This window comes from Volvox carteri (assembly GCF_000143455.1).
Source record: "Volvox carteri f. nagariensis unplaced genomic scaffold VOLCAscaffold_3, whole genome shotgun sequence".
In the NCBI taxonomy this organism is placed as follows: Eukaryota; Viridiplantae; Chlorophyta; class Chlorophyceae; order Chlamydomonadales; family Volvocaceae; genus Volvox; species Volvox carteri.
The window spans coordinates 1,829,788-1,852,002 of NW_003307546.1; the positions used below are offsets into that span (position 1 = coordinate 1,829,788).

Below are 22,215 nucleotides of genomic sequence, written 5' to 3' on the forward strand. Positions count from 1 at the left end.
TGGTGACGACGGTACTGAGAGGCTTGGGGTGTCGGGTTTGCACGGCTTGTTTGGCTGTGAGCCCCGGGGGTAGGTCCTTTATGAGGCCCATCCTCGCGCGCTTCTGGTGGAATCTGATATAGTCCTCGCGAGGCGCTGTTTTTTCTGCTACGTGCAGGTGCGGGAGTATCGCGGAACCAGCCAGCCAGCTAGGTGGGTGGGTGGGTGGGTGCGTGCCTTGGACCCGCGTGTTCCCCCCATGTTCGGCAATGAGGTGGGGTATGACTTCCTATTAAGAAAACCACCTAAAGACGCGCCCATCCAAGGCGTGTACATTCTACAGAACGTTTGCAAAGCTGAATTTTGCGCTCCGAAACCCTAGGGAACCCTCCAGAATCATAGACAACTTACGTTTCCCAGCGTTTCCCAGCGTTACGTTTCCCAGCGTTACGTTTCCCAGCTCAGCGTTCGTTGCTCAATTGTACAATGCGACAATTATTATTGTGTTGTACGATGGTGTAGTTATCGTGCGTCCATCCAAGGGCGGTTTCGGAGTCGTCTACCGCGGAAAGAGCGCGGGTTTGTTATGTTATTGTTTTTATTATTAGTTATTGTTAATGAGGCGTGATGTTGCTTCCTGGCGGGCTAGAATAGTTGGTGTTGGTGTTGTGTCGCTTCCGTGCTTAAGTGCGTTTGTTGACTCTCGCAAGTATGTTTACGGACGGCACAGCGAAGTGTTTAGACAGGGTTGGGATGTTGATAAGGTTTATCTTATGTTGGATGTTGCTATTTTCTGATCACTCGGGTGTCAGCCCAATAAGGGCCGGGTTGTGGAGTGAGCTCTTGTCCGTAAAGTGCCCGTTACGTTACACCGAGGTCTGGAATTAACTGCTGTCGACGCTCCCTCTGGGACATCCTCGCTTGTGCCTTGTGGGATTTACGCATCACCTCGTAATGTTTTTGCGCCGATGATGCGCCGATTATGTTCGAACAAGCCAAGTAACCGACCTACAGTTGAAAGTCGGGATATGTAAAATACTTTAAATCCATAAAGTGTATGCGGATTGAGCATGCGTGCCACGCGCTTGCTTTGATTCCAGTAGATGGCTGGTACTCTCGCCGAGCGAGGGTCGTTGGTTGGTTGGTTCACACCAAAAGGTTAAACGAATTCCGGTTTCGCTAACGATATCAATTCCTCAATTTGCGCGGCGTCGGCCATTTCTGTAGCTCTGCGGTTACGGCCTTAGCGTCTCTCTTACTGGCAAACGCAGCGAAACGTATAGTGCCAGGCGTGGGAATCAATATTTTTAGGAGGAGCAAGTCAATTGCTTTTTGCTTCATACCATACAATTGATCGGTGTATATTTATTTCTCCAGCTGTAAAATGTCGGCAAGCTTACACGACGTGGCGTTTTTGCTTGCGGACTCGTTCTTGAACGTACTGCCTCAGCTACTTCGTGCCTACTGGATATTGGCATCGGCCTCAGTATTCGTGACTATCCTTCCCATTCCTGTTCCGCGCGCGTTCAAGTAAGTCGGCGCAGGCTGAGTAAGCCATTCCTACCACCTTGGTCCATAACGCCGACGCCGACCCCAAGTTTGTAACGCCGTGCTGAGAGAAGCGATGGTAATTTTGGAAACGCTTATCGCGTTAATTGCAGAGCTGCTGTTAAAGTGGCTGCTGCCCGTGGCAAGCTATGGTATGACCGCCCCGACGCACGCGCGCTGGGCATCCTCAAGGTGAGCACCTTCCCCAAACCCACATGCAAAGGGGAACACCCTTCGTTGGGCAACGACGCCACGTTTCTTGCAGCGCACGTTGCACGCACACGCACACAGCCGCACGCAGCAACTGGGGCAAACTAGTTGCCGCATGCCAATATGCTTATTCCTGTCGGTATGCATCAATTGCTAATGCGTTTCGTCTGTGTTGCTAGCTATTAGAAGCAGATAGAGCTTACGGGGGAACCGCGTGCGAACTGAGGAAGTTCAAGTTTTGCGAGCCCCCAGCCATGGAAGATGTAGAGCATGTACTCTTGGAGTGCCCCGCATGTAGCACATGCAGGGGTTTTCTTCGTCTTATTACTCGCCCCAGCATCCACAAACACTACCTTACAGCTTTGGCATTTCCCCCATCGCGGCGCAAAGCATTAAAACACACCATTTCGTAATATGTTGGGGTTCCCCTAAAGGGAAAGAACAAGAAGGGAAAATCGTCCCATCCTGGGATTGCCTTGTTTAGTTCCCCTTTAGGGGATGAACCAAAGGGGAAGACAAGGGGGACAAGACGCATAAAACGTAGTATGAAACGGCATAAAACGTAGTATGAAATCTAAGCCAAATCTTTTGGCGCCATCCACATGCCCTGCTACCCTTGCTAACCCCCATTTCGCTTCGGGGTACAACTCATGCGACAGGACGTGTCGGTTCCACAGCAATTTTTCGAGCACTTTTACCTGATTGGGGCATTAGCCAACACGGTGCTGCTCCAGGTCTACATCTTTGTGTGCTGTGAAGACCAGAACGGCAGCACTCTCAAGGTGCGCTGATGGGCGGGGGGGGGCGTTTCACTCCCTCAGCAGTCACAGCCGTGCCCATCACAACTTTTCAGTTGTTTTACAATCTCGCCATAATCCCCCACGTATCCCGTACATGTACAAACACACGACACGACACGATACCTGCCGCAGCGGGACTCCCTGTTGGCTCTGCTGCTCTTTGAGCTGCACGTGCTACGACGGTACTTCGAATCGAATTACGTTATGCACTACCCGGAAAGTGAGTTTGGGGCGCGTCGGCGATTGACATGGCGGTGGGTTCATGAGAGTCTCTTTGGCCGTTGTGTGGTGGTTAGCAGCAGTTAGCGGTTACCTGATCTGTCGAAAGGAACTAACCCACATGACCACAAAATCAGAGGCTGTGTGCCTGGGGACGGGCGGGGAAGGGGAGTAGCAGGTGCGGATGGTCCACGTCTCTATCCGTTCTTGGCAGTAATTAAGCACAGGGCAGGGAGAGGTGAAACTCGTTTTGTGCAAGCGGGGCCGTCGGCTGACACCGCCAAAGGGGCCCGCTGTGTAGGTCTTCCATCTACAGGAAAAGCGGAGGGCTTGAGGGCTTGAACAAATCACGCAGGTCTTGCGGTGGGCTACCTTCCGTATTCAAAGCAGTACTTGAAGCATCCTCTTCATTCCATACCCGGAAAGACCCTACTCACCACCCCCAACCCCCACAACCCACAACCCACTCCCGCTCTCGGTCGCTGACGCAGGCGCCCGCATGCACCTGCTGGCGTACCTGTACGGCCTGTCGTATTACGTCGCCGTACCGCTGACGCTGCTTCCGACAGCCGTCCTAAACATGGATGCCCTCCGCAGCGCTTGGGATCTGGTGCGTACGACAGAATACGACTCTGCGTGGGCGTTAAAGTCTCCCTACCAGACCCGGACCTCACGTGTTCCCTTCGTTGAGAGTGTCCGCGCCCGCCCGTATCCCGGCTTCCATCCATCCCCCTAACCACTTCGGTTCCCGAACTTCTTCAGATAGACTTCAGACTTAGGGTTTTGCGGTGTCCTGTGGTTTCACTCCCTGGGCCCTGTGTTTGGTCCCCCTCCGACCCGGGTGGTTCAGGCTGTTGGTGCGGGTAAGGAGCACTGGCAACTGGTTGACAAGCGGCTGTGGGAGGCCGTGGCGACACCCCACCCGGGCCTGCCCCGCCTGATTGCGGTAAGGGGGGGAGGCCCCGGAGGGGAAAAGGATGGCGGGGGTTAAGAAAACCCGGGAGCTCTGAAAAGGAGGGACTCTCCTCTCCTGGGGGGAGGGAGAGGGAGGCGTTTGGGCACCGGGAGCGCGGATGAAGTGCCTCATGCCCCGTTGGTCACCAACCTCGTTCGCGCCCCGCAGTATGTCTACATTATGTGAGCTATTCCTGGACGGCTTAGCTGGTCGAAAGAATCCTAACCATTTCAACGAACACGCACCAATCAATCTGCTAACTGAAACCAACCCTCTCCAACTGCTTTTCGCGATTGAAAACGCATCGCGTTCTTCAGGGCGTGGCGTTATTCCTGTTCGCCAGCGGCCTGCAGTACTGGAGCCATGCCGTACTGGGTCGGCTATCTAGGGAGGGTGGTAAGCGCGTGCAGGAGGCCCAGATGGCCGACACCTTGTTCCCTCCCCGCGCCGGAAACAGCACCGGCGCCGGCCCAGCCGATCAGCGCACTGGGACTGCAGGGGGTGCAGGAGCGGCTGGTGTAGAGCAAGTGGATCAGAACCCGGATGGCTCTCTGGCGGCGCCCAAGCTGACGGACGTGTACAGCATCCCGCGGGGCGGGCCTTTTGAACTGGTGGGCATGTGGCCGTGGGGTTGTTTGATGTGTACGGCATACACGTGCCAGTGCGGGTCCCTCCGCTGGCCCCCCGGGGGTTTCACTTCCGCTCCAAACCCTCTGGTCCACGTCACCAATGGTCCTGGTGTGACCGAGTTTGCCCGGTGATTTGATCTTGCAATACGATTGCCTTATCCTTTGGCGCACCTCCCAATGCAGCCGCTCTCCCTGGCTTCTCTGCTTCACATTTCCATCCCCCCTGGCAGTTTCAGGTTCATTTTCCGTCCTGATCCTCCACGTGGGTTTCCTTCCTTTACTCTTGTTCAATTCTTTGGTCAGTTTATTTCGTCACTGCATATCCATTTCTGCCCTTCCTGCTCTGCCCTGGTGGGCTTACCTTTTCTCCTTTCCATTTCCCCCTCCGGGGCCCTGGCCTCCGTTCACAGTGCGAGTGATGGCCCTCCGGCGCAGGTGAGCTGTCCCCACTACCTAGGGGAGATCCTGATCTACGTGGCCCTGGCGCTGGTGACCCGCGGGTCGGTGGGCACACTGCTGATTGCCGCCTGGGTGGTGAGTTCGGCAGAGATCTGAATGGTGTCCGGGCAAGGATGGGTGGAGGGGGGTTGGGAGGTCGGCATTGCCGCGCTGAGTAGCAGCGGCTCTCTCGCATCTCTCGTTATCTTGTTTTGTGGCTTGTCTTGTGACTTGCGTCGCTCGCGTTCTAAATGAAATGTGGTCGCGAGGTTGGGTCAGACAATGCTCTGGTGGTGGGCGATCGGTGATGGTGAACATATCAAGCGTGCTCCCATGTACGCGCATGGCACGCATTTCGGCGTGCACGCCCTTGACATCGTCTGTCTCCCAGCCTGCCTGCATGCATGCATGCCAGACTGCCAGACTGCCTGACTGCCTGCCTGAGATTGGCATACAACCCAACCCTCTCTCGCACAACCGTACCAATGCTACCCATGGGGAGTTGTTACTTCGTCGGAACGACCGGATGTTGCTCTTCGTTAGCGTCCCCACTGCCTTACAACTTCGGCCATACTATGTCATCTCGCCACCATCCTCACCCTCATTCCCTTGCTTGCTAAGTGTCCCACCCGCACCTTCTTAATCCCCACCTCAATGCTGGTGGCCATCGTAACGACCCCCGCAGTTGCTAAACCTCGTTCTCGCGGCGGACGCCACACAGCGCTGGTACCACCACCATTTCCCCGACTACCCAAGGCGCCGTGCCGCTCTCATACCACTGCTGTTTTGAGCAGCTCGGGGTGTGTACGGCGCGATGCACACGGACATATGCCCCACGTCGCCTTACTTTCAAAACCATATCCGTACAGCGGGCAGAAGGCAACGCGATGGTATTGGCGCCTCCCTTGGGACGGGGAGCGCCAGAGCGCTGGTGCGATTGGATGATGTTTTGAAGCATGATTAGGGCTGTCTCTGAGGAGCGTTTGGATGTGGGTCCTGTGTGGGGCCCTACGGAATGCGAAATTCTGTATTCGAGGGATTGCAGGGAAGGGGTGGTGTAGGCACGGTCCTGTTTTGGAGCATTTTTCCCTTTGCTTCGAAGGCTTCTTGTCTTGGTGAACAGCTCCAGAACCCATGATGAGTTTAACTTCGCCAAGTAAATGTAATGAGCGAATTCATGAAGTGGACGGACATTCTCTGCGAATCAGATTTTGGCATGTAGGCTTCGTGATGTGTCATTGCCTGTGTCCTGTCACTATGTTGTGTTGTGCTTTGCCACGTGGTACAACATGGGTTGATACCGTCTTGCAACGTCCGTTGCGCCGTGGCGTGGGACGTGATATGGGCATCGGGAGTTGGTGAGGAGGGGTCACTGAACGTTTTTTGAGCGCAAGCCCGCGCCGCCGCGCGGAGTGGCATCGGTCCATCCGACTCCTAGGGCCCCGGGCCCCTGTTTGCGGGACTGATAATCTGCCTGCACGCCTGTGCACTTACATACCCCGTGCACCTAAACTTCAGGTTTCAGCTTTGGCCCCGGTCCTAGAGTTACTAGAGTACTTAAACGTCAGTAGCAGAGAAAGTAGCAGAGAAAGGCGACGTGCGAGACCAGCAGGCTGTATGTGCCCACGGGTGCTCTTGTGGGAAATGCCGGCAGTGCCCAGAGGAGCATTTGGCAGGCATGCTTCGGCGAGGTCCAACTTATAAAGGGAATTTGTTATCAATACAAATGGGTAAAGGCATTGCTTTCGAAAATTCCGTTAACCTCTTCCCGCACAGCCTGGCCTAACCCGCCATACAGGTATCTACTGAAGCAGAGCATGGCTTGACACACGCATGCATGTCTACAGCAGCACGGGGTCAACATCTAAAGGCGGAACCCACAGCGATAAGAAAACTATGTTGAGTCGTCAGGGATGCGGGGGGGATTCGACGTTGCAACCCCGACGCATTTCCTGGGCCACTCGTGAAAGCCCAGGAATCACAACATTTGGTGGTTGTTGCGACGTTGCTACAACGCACAGTAAAAACCTTCGTAATCGAGCCCCGTCCAAAACATCGCAGTCCAGTATCGCCTCTGCCCGCTTGCAGGCGTAACCCAATAGGGGACGTGTACCGGCGACTTTCAGATTACCCCTGGCAATATTGCAAGGGTTGTCCTTAAAACCCTGCCCCACGCACGCAGACAACGCCACCACAACCCGCAACGCATCCCGCCAGTTTCGGTGGAATACGTAACAGCCAGGCAACTGCGATACGTAGCCAAATGGCAGGCGTTCAGCGTACGGTGTCGAGAGGTTCACAGGTACTGCAGATTCCATTCGATCTGGGACGCCCCGGTAACCGCCATGCATCGTACGGACATGCCACCAAGCCGTAGAAACACGTAACCACCAAAACATCGACATCACCGATGCTAGGAAACCGGGATGAGGAGAATTCTGTCCTGCAGTGCGCTGGCTGCACCAACATAATTACCTACAACCAACGACAAATAGTAGTTGGGTACTAGATACGTTTGGTGGCCCTCTGCCCAGCTTCTCGAAAGGATGAGATTGCATTCCCAGGCATTCACTCCCTAATGGCGGTCCATACGCAAATCCGACTAATACGCGAATAACAAACCAACTAAGGTTCACAGGTAAAGGACCAGACCGAACCGGTGAACGCCTTAAGAGTGTTGCATGGAGTCATGTTTGTGTTCACAGATAAGATGATGATGCAGAGCCGGTCCTTACCCGTGCGCAAGGTGGCCGAGGGGAAAAAGGCGTGTTTATGTCGCAAGCACGGACAAGAAGCACAGAGATAGCGGCCCAAATTGTCGTCTCCTATGCCGGCAAACTCGCGCGGATGCGGCGTCTGCTCCAGGCCGCCAGGATTGTCAACAGTCATGTGACATCACCACTTGCGAAACTTAAGGCATATTTAACCAACCCCGTGCAGGATGGTGTTGGTCAGTGTACCATACCGTGCCATCAAAGGCCTAAAGAGTACATCGTGTGTGGTCGTCGACATGAATTACGTAAACACCATAAGAACAAAAGGAGCCGACAGGACGCCGTGATCGCCAGCTTCACCACCAGGCACGCACCAAAACCATACCTGCCGACAGCTACAAGGGCAAGAACCGTGCATGTACCCATGAGTCGGCTGGCACCTTCGCGGGCGACCAGCCCGCTACCTTGTTACGTCCCATAGCCCGTCCCCCATCCTTCTACTCTCAACTTTCCCTTACCACCCTGGAACTGCCAACCATGCTGTTTCCTATCGCTTCGGGCCTTTGGGGTGTGTCACCCCACCACTGCAGGCCTCTTTCGCAGCGTGCATGTCTAAAATGAGCAAACCATCATGCGCAATGGTGTAACGTTTCCTGGGTTCAAGTAGATGTTCAAACTCCGCGAGCCATTACGCCACCATCAGCATTAGCAGCAACCACGGGGAGCTCGGGAACGACTGACCGACGGTAACTTGTCGGGATCGATGGGGGTGCATAACTAGAGAAATTGTCGGGACCGATAAGAATCCCATCCCGAAACGCAATTTGCACTTCGTCGACTCGGGCCCGCCACATCCTCCAGCACGTAGACAGGGATCCACTCTGGTTCCCGAGGGGGTTCCTCTGAGCAGCATTCCGCTCACCATCGGTCGCCCGGGTCTACGGCAGCAATGCGCTGCATCGCGCGCAAGCCGCTGCCTCCGCCAGTATGCGCGCTGGATAACCCGCGCAACTCACAGCGAACATGAGAACATGATCACTTTGCACGTGTTCTAAGGACCCTTATCCAGGCTTCTCCCCTGGACGGGGGACATACCCACTGCATCGAAGCAAGCAACAATGCGAAGTAACACGCTGTGGCGCTTGACGGATTGGATTTCAGCGTCAAAACATTGCATATTCTCAATGCGTCTGCGCCAGTAGTCAAAAAAGAATCGCCCTCAGGATACAAGGTCATGGGATGCAAACTCTGGGCATCGTGGGCAAGCAGTGTTTCCCCTGCCGTCCTAGGTGACTGCACCCCTTGCAGCACTAGTTACTGGCGAATGCGCTGCTGCTCCAGGTGGATAAGGCCTCGTTACCGTTGGGTGAAGGTTTTCATGCATCGTACTGCACGTATTGCCGGAGTACGCCACCCTTGATGCCCGTCCGCTTAAAATCCTTGATCAGAAGGTTTAGCCCACCGTGCTTCAACAGCAGCTCGACCTGCAGGCACAAAGGATGTATTAAGAACCGGCGTACATCTAAAAGTTTGAAGACTCATTAGGGACAAGGTTTTATGATGAAGAAAAAGCTTTGGGTGCGTTCGTGTTGCTAGGGCCTTGTTAGCGTCATATTGTTCATCCTACTTCCTTTCTGCCTCTCACCTCGCTGTCCTCCATTTTGAGCAGCTCCGGCTGGTTGCAAGACCGCATGTCCAAGAACCGCAAGCTGCCGAATGCGGCTCCTCGACGCACGCTGCTGAGGCCGCTCATCAGCGCATCCCGCAGTCCCGCGCTCTCACCACCCACGTTGGCCTACGAATCGACAGGCGTGATGCAAAGCTCAATGCAGCACGAATGCGACGAAGACAAGGGATGGAGCGGCAAGAGAAGCATGGCGCGGCGTAACCAAGAAACCTGACCAGGGAGCTCACGGCTCAGAGGCGCTCGTGCATAGCTCGTTAAACCGTGGCGAGAGCTGCTGCCGTCAAACCCTTCACCCAGTGACGCGACCATCCCCTGGCGCACCGTCCTGCTACGTCCCTGCTCACCCCCATGAAGCAGCCCCGAAGGTCTAACCGCTCCAACGTCTTGAAGCCCTGCCGCAACGCGCCCGCCAGCGCCACCAGCGCGTCGCCATGAGCTGGCACGGCACGGGAGGTCCTGCCGCCGTTGGGCCCGGACGTGTCAATCAACAGGTGGTTCCAATCCGAAGTGTCCTGGGAGATGGCGTTGCCGCTGCCCTGGACCACACAGCCCAGACTCAGCTCCTGGCGGGCGGAGTAGAAAACGGGGAGAAGCAGAACAGCAGTGCGCAATGAAATGAGCCGGGAGACGGAGGGCATTAATTGCCGCACCGCAGGGATGTGACCGTGGCTGACAACGGAACGTGAATCCAAACCGAGCGACGGACAGAGCAACACCCAAGATGCCATGGATGCTATGGACGGTCAAGGACGGAAATACTTCACTGCCCGACGTCCAGCCTACCAACAGGCCCCAAGAAAACATGCTGACATGGCAACGCTTGAACCAACAGCCAACGCCACAAACGGCGCTAGAGCCGTCACCCCGGCGCGGCTACGAGTGCCCTGAGCCCAGAGCCCGTCCACACCGCAGGCCCACTCGCCGACACGTTCTCGCTCTCGCGCAACCCACCCGGATGCTCCCCGCCCTTGTGAGCTGATCGCCGATGAGCGCCTTGCCCGTCTGCCAGCCAAATCTGCAGCACTGCGCCCGCAACACGGTGAGCCCCTTGTGGCTCATGAGCTTGACGAGAGCGGGCGCCGCCCTATCACCCATTTCGGGATTATAGCTGATGTCCAGGTCACGTAACCCCTCGGCCGTCATGCAATTATCCGCCAAGGTAATGGCCGAGGCGCCGTCCATGCCAACCTGCGAAATGGGTGCCGCAAAGGTTCCAAATAAAAAAAACGGCCGTGGCATAAAACAGGACAGTCCGGCGCACATATCATGTTGCATGGCACATGGTGCAGGGTCGTGACGGACAGGCACGAGAGCAATAAGAGGAAGCAAGGAAAGGCCGGGCAAGACAGGGTCGGGAGGTGAAATGTGAATTAGTGTGGTAGTCCCTGCGCTAACTTTCCCTCGTTACCGTCCTGGCAAGCAAGCTCCACGCTGCTGCGTACCTGTCTAAGCTTGAGCACCGCGAGAGTGCGATTGCCGGCCAGGGCCGGTGCAAACGCCACAACGCCATCGGGTCCAAGCTGGGGGCGAAAGTGACGACAAGGTGCAGGTCAGGTCAGACCCAGGCCACGTGTGCTCATCATCTAGATGTTGCGCAAAACCGGTGTTGAAGCGGATTGAGCAACAGCCCACTCCTGCTCATGCAACTCGTCATAGCACACGGCTAACGGCATGATATGGTTCACGCTTGCGTTATATGGCCCTCCCATGTGCATGCGTTCTGTTCCTAATCACAGGTCAAATCATGACGCTCAACGAACAGGGCAGACACCAGCCAGCACAGAGCTTGCGCTGCTGCACACTTGACCGGTTAGACAACGCAGCCAAACTGTACCTTGTTGTACGACAGGTCCAAGTGCGTCAATACTCGATTGGTCGACAGCAACGACGCGTAGGCGGATACCGAGGTGCGACCCAGCGATCCACCCGTGCCTGCGCACAATACACATGGAGAAATACACGGGCGGCAGGGCTTCTCCTTACACCATGACATTTACCAATAGACCACGCCACCCTCAGCTCTGGACCGAGGCCAGCGTAATAGGATAGGACAACGCCCAGTCAAGGTTGCTGGCGGATGTGGGTCCCAAGCGATAGCCCACCTGGGATTGATGCCAGAAGAGGGTGGCGGCCGACCGCTAGGTGCCTTAACGCCGGGTGCCCTGTCAACCCCTTGGCCAAGGTGGTCAGACCGTTGGGTGTCACGTCCGTCTCGGCAGCTGTATACACCACCAGCGATTCCAGCTTAGGGCAAGACTGTGGAACAGAAGCGGGTACGCAGACCGGCAGGCGAGCAGCGCTGAACGGGCGTACACGCATTAAGCAGTACCACTCATCGCGTGAGAGCGGAGAACATCGCCAGAGGCGTGGTACTTGGGAGGTATATGCCGATTAACGCACGGAGCTCCCATTTCTATACGCCCTCACCATCGAGGGAAGGGCCCCAGTACGCGAGGTTTTGCTGTGGAGATGATCGGGGCTTTCCCTCATCTGCACGTCGTCGTGATGGAGCATGCCAGCGATATGTGACGGCGGCCGCTGGTGGGGTCATTCGGGCCTCATAAGCAAGCGCAACCAAGTTATCACCCTCGACATGTTGCCCATCTAGGCTGCTGGGTATCAGCAACGTGACTGCTAGAAGGTGACGGCGGATAATAAGTCCACGGCCTGCATCTTCTTCTCCCCACACAAATCCGCGCTTCTGCTCTGGCGATGCTATAACATGACCCGTGGGTCACCTCACCTTGACTGCATCCGACAATAACATGAGGCCGGTGTCCCGGATTCGCTCCACCTCCTTGCCTGCGGAGTCGCGCTTGGGCATGAAGCGCAGCGAGGCATTGGAGATGATGATGCCACGCTCCAACAGCTTGCGGCCCTCATCTGTCTCACCCGTCACCACGGCCCTGAGGCACATCAGTGGAACAGCAAAGTGAGCATGGCCCGAAGACGGACGGACATAAGTGACCATAGTCTCGTCTCGGCACACCGCAGGCGTATAGCGCCTACTGGTAGGCTACAAGCGCCCGTGCCAGATGAGAACAGGAAGAAGGCAACGGGTTTAGCAAAGGGAGATGGGGAGACGGGCAGGCAAGCGAATATCATCCAGCCTCCCCTGAGCCAACCCCCCTCACACACATGGGATCTTGCAGCTACGGCTGTCAGCCGCAACAGCTGCGGCAGCAGCGTGAAGTACACAGCACACAGCGGGGAGCAGCTACAAGCGCACCGCACGCTCTATGCGCGCAAAAAAGACTCACCGCAGGATCATGGCCTCGCAAATTTCGTGGTACAGCGCCGTGCGTAGTGTCTGGTTAAAGCGATTGATGCCCAGCGTCCGCTCCGCGAGCGCCATGATGTAGTCGCGGTCCTTCTCCATGGTCGCCTCGGCGTTGCGAACATCCAACATCTCCACCACTTGCTGCTCGGACCAACAGACATGAGGATTAGGAGCGGCGTATAAATAACGCAGACGGTGCGTGATGCTGAGAGCATGTTGCAGTGAGGCACACAAAACGTGATGCAAGGGTGGAGATCATCCACGCGGCCACGATGCATTATTTCCACGCGGCCACATAAAGGAAAGCCAGCAGGGGAAGCGTTAAGCAGGGCGGTACCGAAAAGATATGCAGCAGGATGGAGTCAAGACATTGCCTGCCAGACGGCAAACGTTGACCAGTCCAAGATGCATACGTCTGCAAACATCATTCTAAGAAAGGCAAAGCTTAATACGAGGGATACCGCAAAACCTACCCTGGTGAATAGCGGCAGCAAGATATCAACTTTCGCAGTCGAGTCGAAGGAATCGGTCATCAGGTTAATCTCGCGGTTTAACGACAACGCTGTCAGCGCCTCGAACAAGCACCACACACGCCTCACGGACAGCGGGTTCCGCCAGGGCGCCATGGAGAAGAGCACACCACCCTGTACTCACACAGGCGAGGTGGAGAAAGATACAAGGAAACGGCGGAACGTCAAGAGAACTGCTCCATCGGGCAGCGGACATTTCTGGGGGTGGTGCAGCGGTTCGACAAGGATAGCACGTGGTGTGGGAACTGAACACATCAGGATATCGTTGGGGATGGGTGGCCTTAGATATCTTAAAACCATTCTTATAATCGATGCTGTGTAGCTTATCACCTTCGTCCCCTTCGTCAGGAAAGCTGGTCGCACACACGTGCAGCGTAAAGCTTATGCCATTTCCGGCAGTCCATGCTGCGATTCTCATTCTCAATCCCCCGGTTCCGCACATCTGCTCCCGGTTCCCCCATTAGGAGCAGCTACGAACCCCTTCCCCTTGCCCAGGACGCATGGAAACTAACGGCACCCAACGCGCCGCAAGCGCCAGAGCATCGCATGCTGCATCCCCCTACCCTTGACCTTGACTCCGCAGGTCCCAGGATCCCGACCTCCCCCCACCTTGGCTGCCTCAATGACCCCCTTGAAGTCCGCGTCCGGGTGCTCCGTGAAGTCACCCACAAAGTGCTGTGTCACCGCAAAGATGTCCACCCAGTAGAACACGGGTACAAACAGCCGCCCGCCGTCCGTCTCTGGGGTCATGTCGCCGGCACGAGTGCACATGGGACGGAGCACGCAGGGCGGATGAACTCTGCTGTGCTGCTTCTGCGGACCCCCGGACCTCCCATGGAAAACCCCCATTGACTCATGTCCCAGACCGACTTCAAGCCAGCTCATGTCCCAACCGCAAACCGGGTATGAAAGGGGGGCTTCGCCTAAGCTACAATCCAGGCCTAGGCTACAACCCGAGGGCTATGGGCTCACTCCTTACTTCGAGTGGGGCTCAACCTAAGTTGATTCCCTCTAGCCGATCTGCATTCCGCAACTTAGCTTCGACTAAATTCCAATTGGACTTCATCTCAACTTCACCTCAACTTCTTTCTGGCTTCATCATGGACTCGGCTTCGTAAACAGCTAATCAGCTCAACTTAAGGCTTCGGCTTAACAGCGGGGCATTCATGCTGCTTCAATCTCCCCGAGCACCCGCCACAGGGCGCCAGCAAGGACCCCATTATCAGGCACGCCCTCGCTGCTCACTTCCGGTCTGCGTTCTGGATATGCCCACGGACAGCTACAGCTGTCCATCATCATTAAAATGAGGAACCTGATGAGTCGCAGCCTTGCCAGGGTCCGCGTGTTGCCCTTTCCTATACTCCGATACTCCCTTTCCAAGGTTTATATTCTTTCCCAACCCAATTCTGTATCCCAACCCCCCCCCTTTTCCCTTCCATACCCGGCAGCTCGTCGTAGTGCTGCAGGATCATGCCCACGAGGTCCCCGAGCTTGTACTGCCAGCAATGGCTCACGAAATACGTTACGGGGCCGTAAATCTGTGGCCATGTAGGTTCGGTGGATGCACAAGCAACATGCCGAGCATGAGCAGTAGAACAGCACATCCCACATTTGCACACAAGGTGCAGCGCGGCGATTATGGCTCAGTTGCGCCACGTCAACAGAGCACGGATCTGATTTTTAGCTGTTTAAACACAGCAGAAGGTGCATTTACGAAGCGTTGGCGCTGATCACAAAGCGTCAGAACACGTTCAGAGTTCGGCGGCTACTATTTTACCGAATACGCTCTCCCCTTTCCCACGATCCGGCGAATGTCGGCCTAGACACGGATGGTGGCTACTGCACTTCCTTGACAAGAGCTGTCACATACTCGCGTACCTTTTCCCCCGATGCTCGCCGCCAGTATTCGTGGTTACCGTCCCGCTCATGAAGGTCTGCTGTGAAGCAGTCCCCTTCAACGCCCTCCAGCCGGCATGCGCCCGCCAGCAGTGCCCACAAGTAATTCGTCTTCATCGACTGTTGAAGGGGAAGGGAAAGCCGCACAGCCAAGCCAAGGAACTCTAAGGAAAGGTGGTAAGCAGGTCACTTGTAATTCGCACCCCCTGACGCATCCATGCGCATGTACGGGTATTCTGTCCAGACCCCTCAAACAGAGGCGACATCGAACACCATGTGAACGGACAAAAAGCAGAGCAAAACAGGCAATTATCACGCTGCCCTCTACAAACCTGTATAACCGCTTAGGCTGGTTTCCCATGCATATTTGTGGATATAGCTTGCATGTGTCACTTCCTCTACTTCTAGCTGATACAGTAAAAGGCCCAGGAGAGAGACGCGCAGGCCCTAACGACCAACGCAAGTTAAACCTGAAAAAGGAGACTGGGGCAGTTCCCACACAAGCCACGTTCCCGCCCAGTCGCCCAGCTGCCAAGCTTCTTAAGCAACTTTACCTGCGCCACGTTGCTGTATTTTTCCCATTCCGGAACCAATCTAAACCCAAACATCAGCAAGGCATAGGTTCCGCTAAGAGGTGAAGCACAAGGTGAAGCACGATAAGGCGTATGCTCGTTCGTAGCCGCACCGAAACCACAATGCTAACCCAGGGTGCCAGGTGCCTTAGCTCCGCTGACTCGAATCCTCGAATTCAGGGTCCCCCCACGATGGGCAAAGCAATAATTGGCCTCAACCTACCAAGCTTTCCGGTTTAACGAAGTTGGACATGACCTCCGCCACGCTGCGGTCTCCCAACAGGACCTACATGGCGGTTGCACAGCACGGTGTCGCAGCTGTCAGGACCACAGGATCAATATTTGCACGCCACAGAACAACAATAGCACGCGCCAATGGCCATGCAACCGAAACCCAGATTAACAACCTACAAACCATTGGATTCGGAAAGAAGAGCAGTAGCCCTCCCAGCCCGCCCAGCAAGCCGCCCGTCGCATTTCGCTCTCGAGGGCGGGGCTGTTTTCACATGCTAAATGCAGGACCCATGCATTACCCTAGATTCCATCACCGCGAGGCAACGTGCTCGCATACCCTGCCAAGGAAGCACCATTTTTAAACAATCTTTGTCACGCTTGCCTGCCCATGCCCATCCTAGGCACACCTGTGGTGCGGCGCGTATTCCGGCTTTGCTGCTCCCACTCCCCACCGAGCCGTTGCTACGCTCCACGTTCGGAGACTCCTTCCCAGATTCCAGAGCCTTCCGAACCAGGATAGTACTGGCGCTCACGTCGCCCCTGGTCAAAGGGCGCGTTCGGCTGGCTTCAGCTAAAGGCGGGAGCCAGCTCCCCCCACTGTCCTCTTCCAAAATCCGCGTCGTGTCCCAAGATGAGCTGGTGCGAGGAGAGAGGCATGCGTGCATGAAGACGGCTGGCAGGAGCGTCTATTCCGTAGTTGCCCTAAGTACTTACTTGCGCACGCGCCTCCAGGAAAGCACCAAAGGCCCGCTTCGGCACGTAATATGCACCACACTTATGCGGTGTCTGGCTACCCTAGCTATGGGGATTATAACCGAGTCTACATCCTCCACCCTTGTCACCCATCCTTGTAAGCTGAAGCTCCGGTGCGCAGGCATGGCTGGCTGCAATCATGCCCATGCAAAAGTCTCATGTCCCATACAACACGCTGCAAAGCGGTTCTGGTTCGGACAGTGCAATCACTCGTGCAGTGGAAGCTGTCTGCACACGCAAAACCTGCACTAAACGCGTTTCTGAACCCTCACGAGCTTGGCGCAGCGACCCAAATCCGCACAGCGGCCGTGCTGTCAACCTGTCGAACTTCCGCCTTCCGCGCACGTTTTGACGGCGCCAACTGGAGGTTAAGCTTCCACGCACTCATTCGCAGCGCATCCTGTACGCCGCCCTTCAAGATACGCCTTACACCCTGCCCACGCTGCCCCAGCTGCTACTCCACGCGAAGCATTAACATACTCCTTGTCTCACTCCCACTGGGCGCATCAAGGAATGGCAGGAAGCCATGTACCCATCTTAGGTTTGTCCTCGACAATACCCCCTCAACCCACCGCTTGCCAGTTGCCCCACTGGCAGAACCCGCACGTCCAGCCACGTGAAACGCCGCTGCGGCATGGATGGCAGTGAAGATACCGGTGTCTGATCGTCGCCCCGTTCCGACTCCGGCTCCGGCTCCGGCTGCGGTTCCTGTTCCGGCCATGCTGGTGCGCATGGTACTCGGCCGCGCAGGGGACTCGGCCCGAAGGGGCCCAGATATTGAATTAGCTGCAAGCGGGCAGAGGAACGTAACATTGCGGCTAGAACATCTTGCAGAGCCGTGCATGCACCCTTGGAAACCACAGCACATCGGATCGAAGTGGTGCGCCTGTCCGCCGTGTGCCTGCCGTCATGCGAGCTATGTTGCAAGCTTTGATCAGACCCGAAGTGCGTGAACAGCGGTAACGGCTATAGCCCTAGCAGCGGCAAAAGAGCAGCTCAGGCCCAACGGCTGTGGTCCTGGTCATGCATCTGGGTAAGGTTACGATGGTTATGTCATGTGAAACCTGCACGTCGAGAACTGCATGTGATCACGCACCTGGCCTGGAGCGAACAGGTGAGGATGTAGGTGACAAATCTGCCGGTGAATTCAAGGACTGTACTGGTGCAGCTGCGGAAGCTGTGAAAGGAGTGCTGCAGAAGAGCTTAAGCAAGAACGGGTGAACCGCTCGCTCTCGTAAGCCCGGCTGGGCGGGAGGCCCCATCTGCAGCCATGCGAACCAAACAGGGCAGCGCAACCGTTGCCGTTCGACATGTCATCCGGGTCAGACCTTTGGAAGCCCCACAGTCCGCATCCACTCTGCTAAGCAAGGCGATAGGATAATATACGTAAGCACATATTACCGCAAGGGTCCAGGCCTGAGCGACAGGCCACCCGTCCAACGAACCGAGTTGCTGGTGATTCCCTTTGCACGTTTCCTAGGGACCGGGCGCTCAGCAAATTTGAGCGCGTAGAAACACTGGCCCTGTATACATACTAAATGTGCGCCCGAAACGCCTGCTCGTCACCACACTTAGGTGCCATCCACCAGGACATTGACCCTTAAGGCTCTTCTGCTCACCTTCTGGAACAATGGAAAAAAATTAAAGATGTCTTATAACATGCAAGCCGTCTGTATACAAGCCACGCGTTGTTTCAGGCCTAGCCCGGGTACGCTCCTTCCGTGTGATCCCCAAGCCTGGGCAACGTCAATCCTGGAAAAACTGTAAAAGGTACGCAATTTTTGTATGTGGCCTAGTTCACACCCACGACTCCATCCGTGGCCAAAGATGTAATTCTATCAGTCCCACAAAATCGAGAAAAGGAAATGGAATGTTATTTGTTTTGTGGGGTTATCTATATGTTAATGACTGTAACCGGTTCGCCCGTGTGTGCTGAACCAATGTTCGCTTCAGCTACGAGGCTAGAGAGTACGACTCCTCCCCCATTAGCACCCAAGGCCTACCTGGCCCAAAACGACCTAGTATCCCTCCATTGCGAGTATAAAAGCAGATATCATCCCACGTCGAAAAATATGCTGGTAGTCGCCGCTTTACGCTTTAAGACCTTCTTGCTTCTAGCGTAGTGCCTTTGTTTTACCTTGTCTAAATTCTTCATATATCCGAGATCAATAGCTTTTTGCTACTCATCATCGGCCCAGCAGATCGACTATCCCCAGGCTGAGGCTGGCTGCGCAGGCTGTTGATTCGTACGCCTCCAGGCTCAAATAACAGGAGCGATCAAGGACAGGACAGCAACGGTCTTGTTGCCTATATGAACTGCATTGTGTTCCAAGCGTCGATTTTCCGCCCTGCCGGGCCCAGATAGGCCCCGGCATCTCCTCGAGTTTCAACGGGGCAGACTACACGGGAAAACGGGCTAAGACCGGCCTTCTGCACTGTATTGGGGATCCACATCACGTGCAGCCCGTCCATCTAGCCAGCTATGACGGAATACCACACTGTTTACAAGGGCCCGGAAGGCGAGACAACGCAGTGGGAAGACATCCAGCGTCGGCTAGGTGAGGTTGGTCACAAGGAGAGCAGCGCGCCATGTGACACGCATCTCCTTCATGAATGGCGCCTTATTGCTCGTAAGATCGCTGCACAAGAAGTCCCGCGTGCATTCATCAGCGGGGCCTGGGAGATAGCGGGGCCCGGGTACGTTTTATCCATACAGGCAGGCGCGTGTGCCCTGCAAACCGACCTCTTTGAACCTCCTGATTTCAAGGCCAGTTCCGTGCTTTTTTGAATGACAGGCAACATCCCTCCGAAACCGCCTGTCTGGAAGCCTGACCCGTACAAACCGGAGGTGGAGGCAGTGCGGGACGTGGCCTGGGTGGAGCGGCGTGATGAGGCGGAGCTGCATGAGGCGGAGGACGTCTTTGAGGACGACCGCTTTCTGGAGGACTACAGGTGGATAGGAACAGAGCCCCGTGCCCCGGGGTTCGCACCTCCAGCCTGCTTTCTCCAAGGCCTGCCTACTCTGCCTCTCTTCTCCATCCTAGACTCTACTACCTGGTCTAGATCCTGTTGCTTGGTCATGGCCCCGGCGTGCCCCTGGCCCTGGTACGTATGCTAGAGCCTGGTCCTCCACCCGCCATTCTCCTCCTGCCACAGGCAGCAGCGAATCAAGGAACTCCAAGCTGCAGCAGCACGGCCACGGTTCGGCTCTGTGGAGCTCATTCGCGGCGGCGAGTTTGTTGAGAAGGTCACGAACGCGGGCCCGGATGTGTGGGTGGTGGTGCACCTCTTCAAAGACGGGTGAGGTTGCGAGCGCTCGGAGCGTGCGGCCAGCCGAGTCCCCGCCAGGGCTCACGGCAGGGTGGGGCTGTGAGAGCTTGCTGGGGAGCGGGTCGGCAGTCTGGCTACGGGTGCGGGCCGGGGATTGAAAATGTGACGCAAGTGACAAGATACTATGTGAATATCTTCTGAGGGGTGATTGCATTTCGAGGACTGCATTCGGCTTACTATCGACAAATTGGGCTGAGCTCCATGGTGGTGTCGTCTAGGTGTCTGGACGAGGTATTCAGGTGTATTCACGCGCGGGCAGCCCCTTCCCGCCTGAATAGGTCGCGTCGCCCCTCCACGCATAATAGTTCCGCTGGGTGCACCGCCATGTCATCTTTCGTTATATTAATCTGGGTTTCTCCTCGCCGTGTTGGCTGCTCACCACTGGAAAGTGATGTCATGCCATGTCAATCCTCGCACCAGGCACGCCGGCTGTGGGCTGCTGCAGCAGTGCCTAGACGAGCTTGCAGCCAAGTACCCCTCCACCAAGTTTGTGCGCATCGTCTCAACGGACGCCATACCCAAGTATCCGGATGCGAACCTGCCCACGCTGCTCCTGTACCATGACACGCAGTGCTTGAAGCACTCTGTCGGCCTGAATGTGTTTGGCGGGCCCAAGCGAATCACTCCGGAACAGGTGAGGGTGGGCGCGTACCTGCCTGCCTTACCTGCCTACCGGCCCGCCTGTTGGCATGTCGCCATGTGCGGTCTGCTTACTTATATGCCTGTCTGTTGCCTATATACCTGTTCGCTTGCTCGTTGGCCTGCTTGCTAATCACCTTTCTGTTGGCGGCATGTCCGCCGTCGCATTGGCACGGTTACACTTTTTACCCCCATTAGTCATCCTCGACGGACACCCTTGCTCCGCATTAGCACCTCGCCGTTACCGCCGCCTACCGTTTCCCGTCCTCTTACATCAATTTTTCCCGTCCACCCGCTCAACCTGCAGGTAGCGCTGGTGCTCAACTCCTGGGGTCCCGTGTGTGCGAGTCCCGAGGAAGATGAGGAGCAGGCGCAGAAGGCGCAGGTGTTTCGGGTTCGGGGCATGGTTGCGGGTCGAAAGTGGCGGCGGGGGGATGTGGGTTCCAGAGCCGCCAATCCAGTGATTGGCTATGTACTAGATGGGCAATGTGATAGGGGGAGGACGGGCAGGGATGCAGGGCCAGCTTCATAGGCCCCACGCAGGCGGCTTCAGTCGCAGCCGGGCCACCTAGCGAGTTGGACAGATGATTGCGGCAGGCGCGTTAGGAGTCTGTCATGGTGTTCACAGGCATCTTTTGTGCAGGCGGCTTGAGCAACTTAAACCCCGCCGTCTTGCCGGTGGCCCTAACTACTCACTCTTATTGCAGATCAAAGCGATGGTGGCTCGCATGGTGGACAACAAGGTGGACGGCGGAGACGACCAAGATGAAAGCTCGGATTTTGACGACTGATGATTGACCCCATGAGGATGGTTGTGGGGGAGGTTTCTCCCAGCTGAGCTGCGTTGTGATTCATTCAGCTCGCAAGTTCGCAGTGTATCATACTGGAAAATAGGGCGCAGCATATGCACTCGTAAGTGCTGCCGCAGGGGTTGGCTTCGTTGCTGTTTGCCATCGAGCTTTGTGTTTCTGCACCGTTGCATTGGGAAGAACCGCAAGTGGTAGCGGCAAATGATGAAGTGTTTTGCCCGGTCGGGTAGCTCGGTAAGGCGGAATGGGGCGTGGGTGCTGTCCTTCCTCGGCTACATGAGGGAACGAGGTCTATACACAGATCGGACATGCAGGAGTCCGTTCTTTTAGCGGTATAGCGGTTAGGGGCGTAAAGGGCATTTGGATTTCCTGAAGGATTAAATTCATGCCATTTTCTGCCTGCCTGATGAGGCTTTTATAACCAAGTATGCCGGCGTCATGATGAAGACAGATTTGATTGCACCGTACATTGGACAGTCCAGCAAGATGTGCTTTGCATCTTCAATATGGCTATCAGTGCCGCAGCAGGGGCACACCCGCTCCTCCCTAGGTACACAACGACGTATCTTGCGCGCTCTGTTAGCCGCCAATGCCCAACAGCAAAGCCTAAACTGCATAAGCTCACAAACTCCCTGAACGCGGGGTAAATGTTGTGATGTGCGGGAGCACCTCCTTCCTGCCCGCTTGCTCAGCCGCCAGACCTATCCAATGTTTTAAATTTCACCTTGTTGATTCCCGGTTGCTTACCGTCTGACGGGTACATGTCTGGCTAGACATCTAGACGCGTATGCTTCCAACCGCTCATCAACCAATCCTTGAACTCCGATACCATATCTTCAGGCATTAGCTATATCATTAGCCATTTCGCTCCTTCATCTGCCTCACGTATCCCTTGCGGGGCCTCTTTCCATATGGCATGCCTCAGAAAACTCAGAAAATGGAGGATGAGTGACCCCCATCCGCCCCCTTCGGGGTCTGAGAGAGCCTCTACGA

The 22,215-nt window shown here is 55.9% G+C and overlaps 3 protein-coding genes across 3 annotated transcripts; 2 read left to right on the forward strand and 1 right to left on the reverse strand.

Annotated features, from left to right (window-relative positions):
- Positions 1-1,198: 1,198 nt before the first annotated feature.
- Positions 1,199-5,568, forward strand: VOLCADRAFT_103030 (uncharacterized protein; the record flags this gene model as incomplete). The annotated part of the gene is made up of 9 exons (XM_002946398.1): positions 1,199-1,509; positions 1,641-1,719; positions 2,397-2,519; positions 2,670-2,757; positions 3,248-3,366; positions 3,607-3,702; positions 4,029-4,322; positions 4,776-4,874; positions 5,464-5,568. The coding sequence occupies exons 1-9, from the start codon at positions 1,364-1,366 to the stop codon at positions 5,566-5,568; spliced, it is 1,149 nt and encodes a 382-aa protein (XP_002946444.1). The 5' UTR covers positions 1,199-1,363.
- Positions 5,569-8,868: 3,300 nt separating this feature from the next.
- On the reverse strand, positions 8,869-17,177 carry VOLCADRAFT_86737 (uncharacterized protein; the record flags this gene model as incomplete). The annotated part of the gene is made up of 16 exons (XM_002946566.1): positions 8,869-8,976; positions 9,138-9,287; positions 9,524-9,742; positions 10,131-10,367; positions 10,622-10,699; positions 11,014-11,111; positions 11,282-11,435; positions 11,923-12,085; positions 12,440-12,600; positions 12,933-13,103; positions 13,599-13,729; positions 14,431-14,527; positions 14,868-15,005; positions 15,681-15,743; positions 16,099-16,327; positions 17,017-17,177. The coding sequence occupies 16 exons, from the start codon at positions 17,175-17,177 to the stop codon at positions 8,869-8,871; spliced, it is 2,358 nt and encodes a 785-aa protein (XP_002946612.1).
- A 1,602-nt stretch (positions 17,178-18,779) lies between these two features.
- VOLCADRAFT_79158 (uncharacterized protein) lies at positions 18,780-21,656 on the forward strand. Its single transcript, XM_002946399.1, has 6 exons — positions 18,780-19,002; positions 19,240-19,396; positions 19,601-19,744; positions 20,195-20,408; positions 20,721-20,798; positions 21,121-21,656. The coding sequence occupies exons 1-6, from the start codon at positions 18,927-18,929 to the stop codon at positions 21,202-21,204; spliced, it is 753 nt and encodes a 250-aa protein (XP_002946445.1). The 5' UTR covers positions 18,780-18,926; the 3' UTR covers positions 21,205-21,656.
- The last annotated feature ends 559 nt before the right edge of the window (positions 21,657-22,215 follow it).

What these genes read in the sequence shown, in the direction of transcription:
- VOLCADRAFT_79158 (XM_002946399.1), top strand. Translation starts at nt 18,927, where the DNA reads ATGACGGAATACCACACTGTTTACAAGGGCCCGGAAGGCGAGACAACG. An exon ending in CGCTTTCTGGAGGACTACAG is followed by an intron (nt 19,397 to 19,600) that starts GTGGATAGGAAC and finishes CTCCTGCCACAG; the next exon opens with GCAGCAGCGAATCAAGGAAC. An exon ending in AGCGAATCACTCCGGAACAG is followed by an intron (nt 20,409 to 20,720) that starts GTGAGGGTGGGC and finishes CTCAACCTGCAG; the next exon opens with GTAGCGCTGGTGCTCAACTC.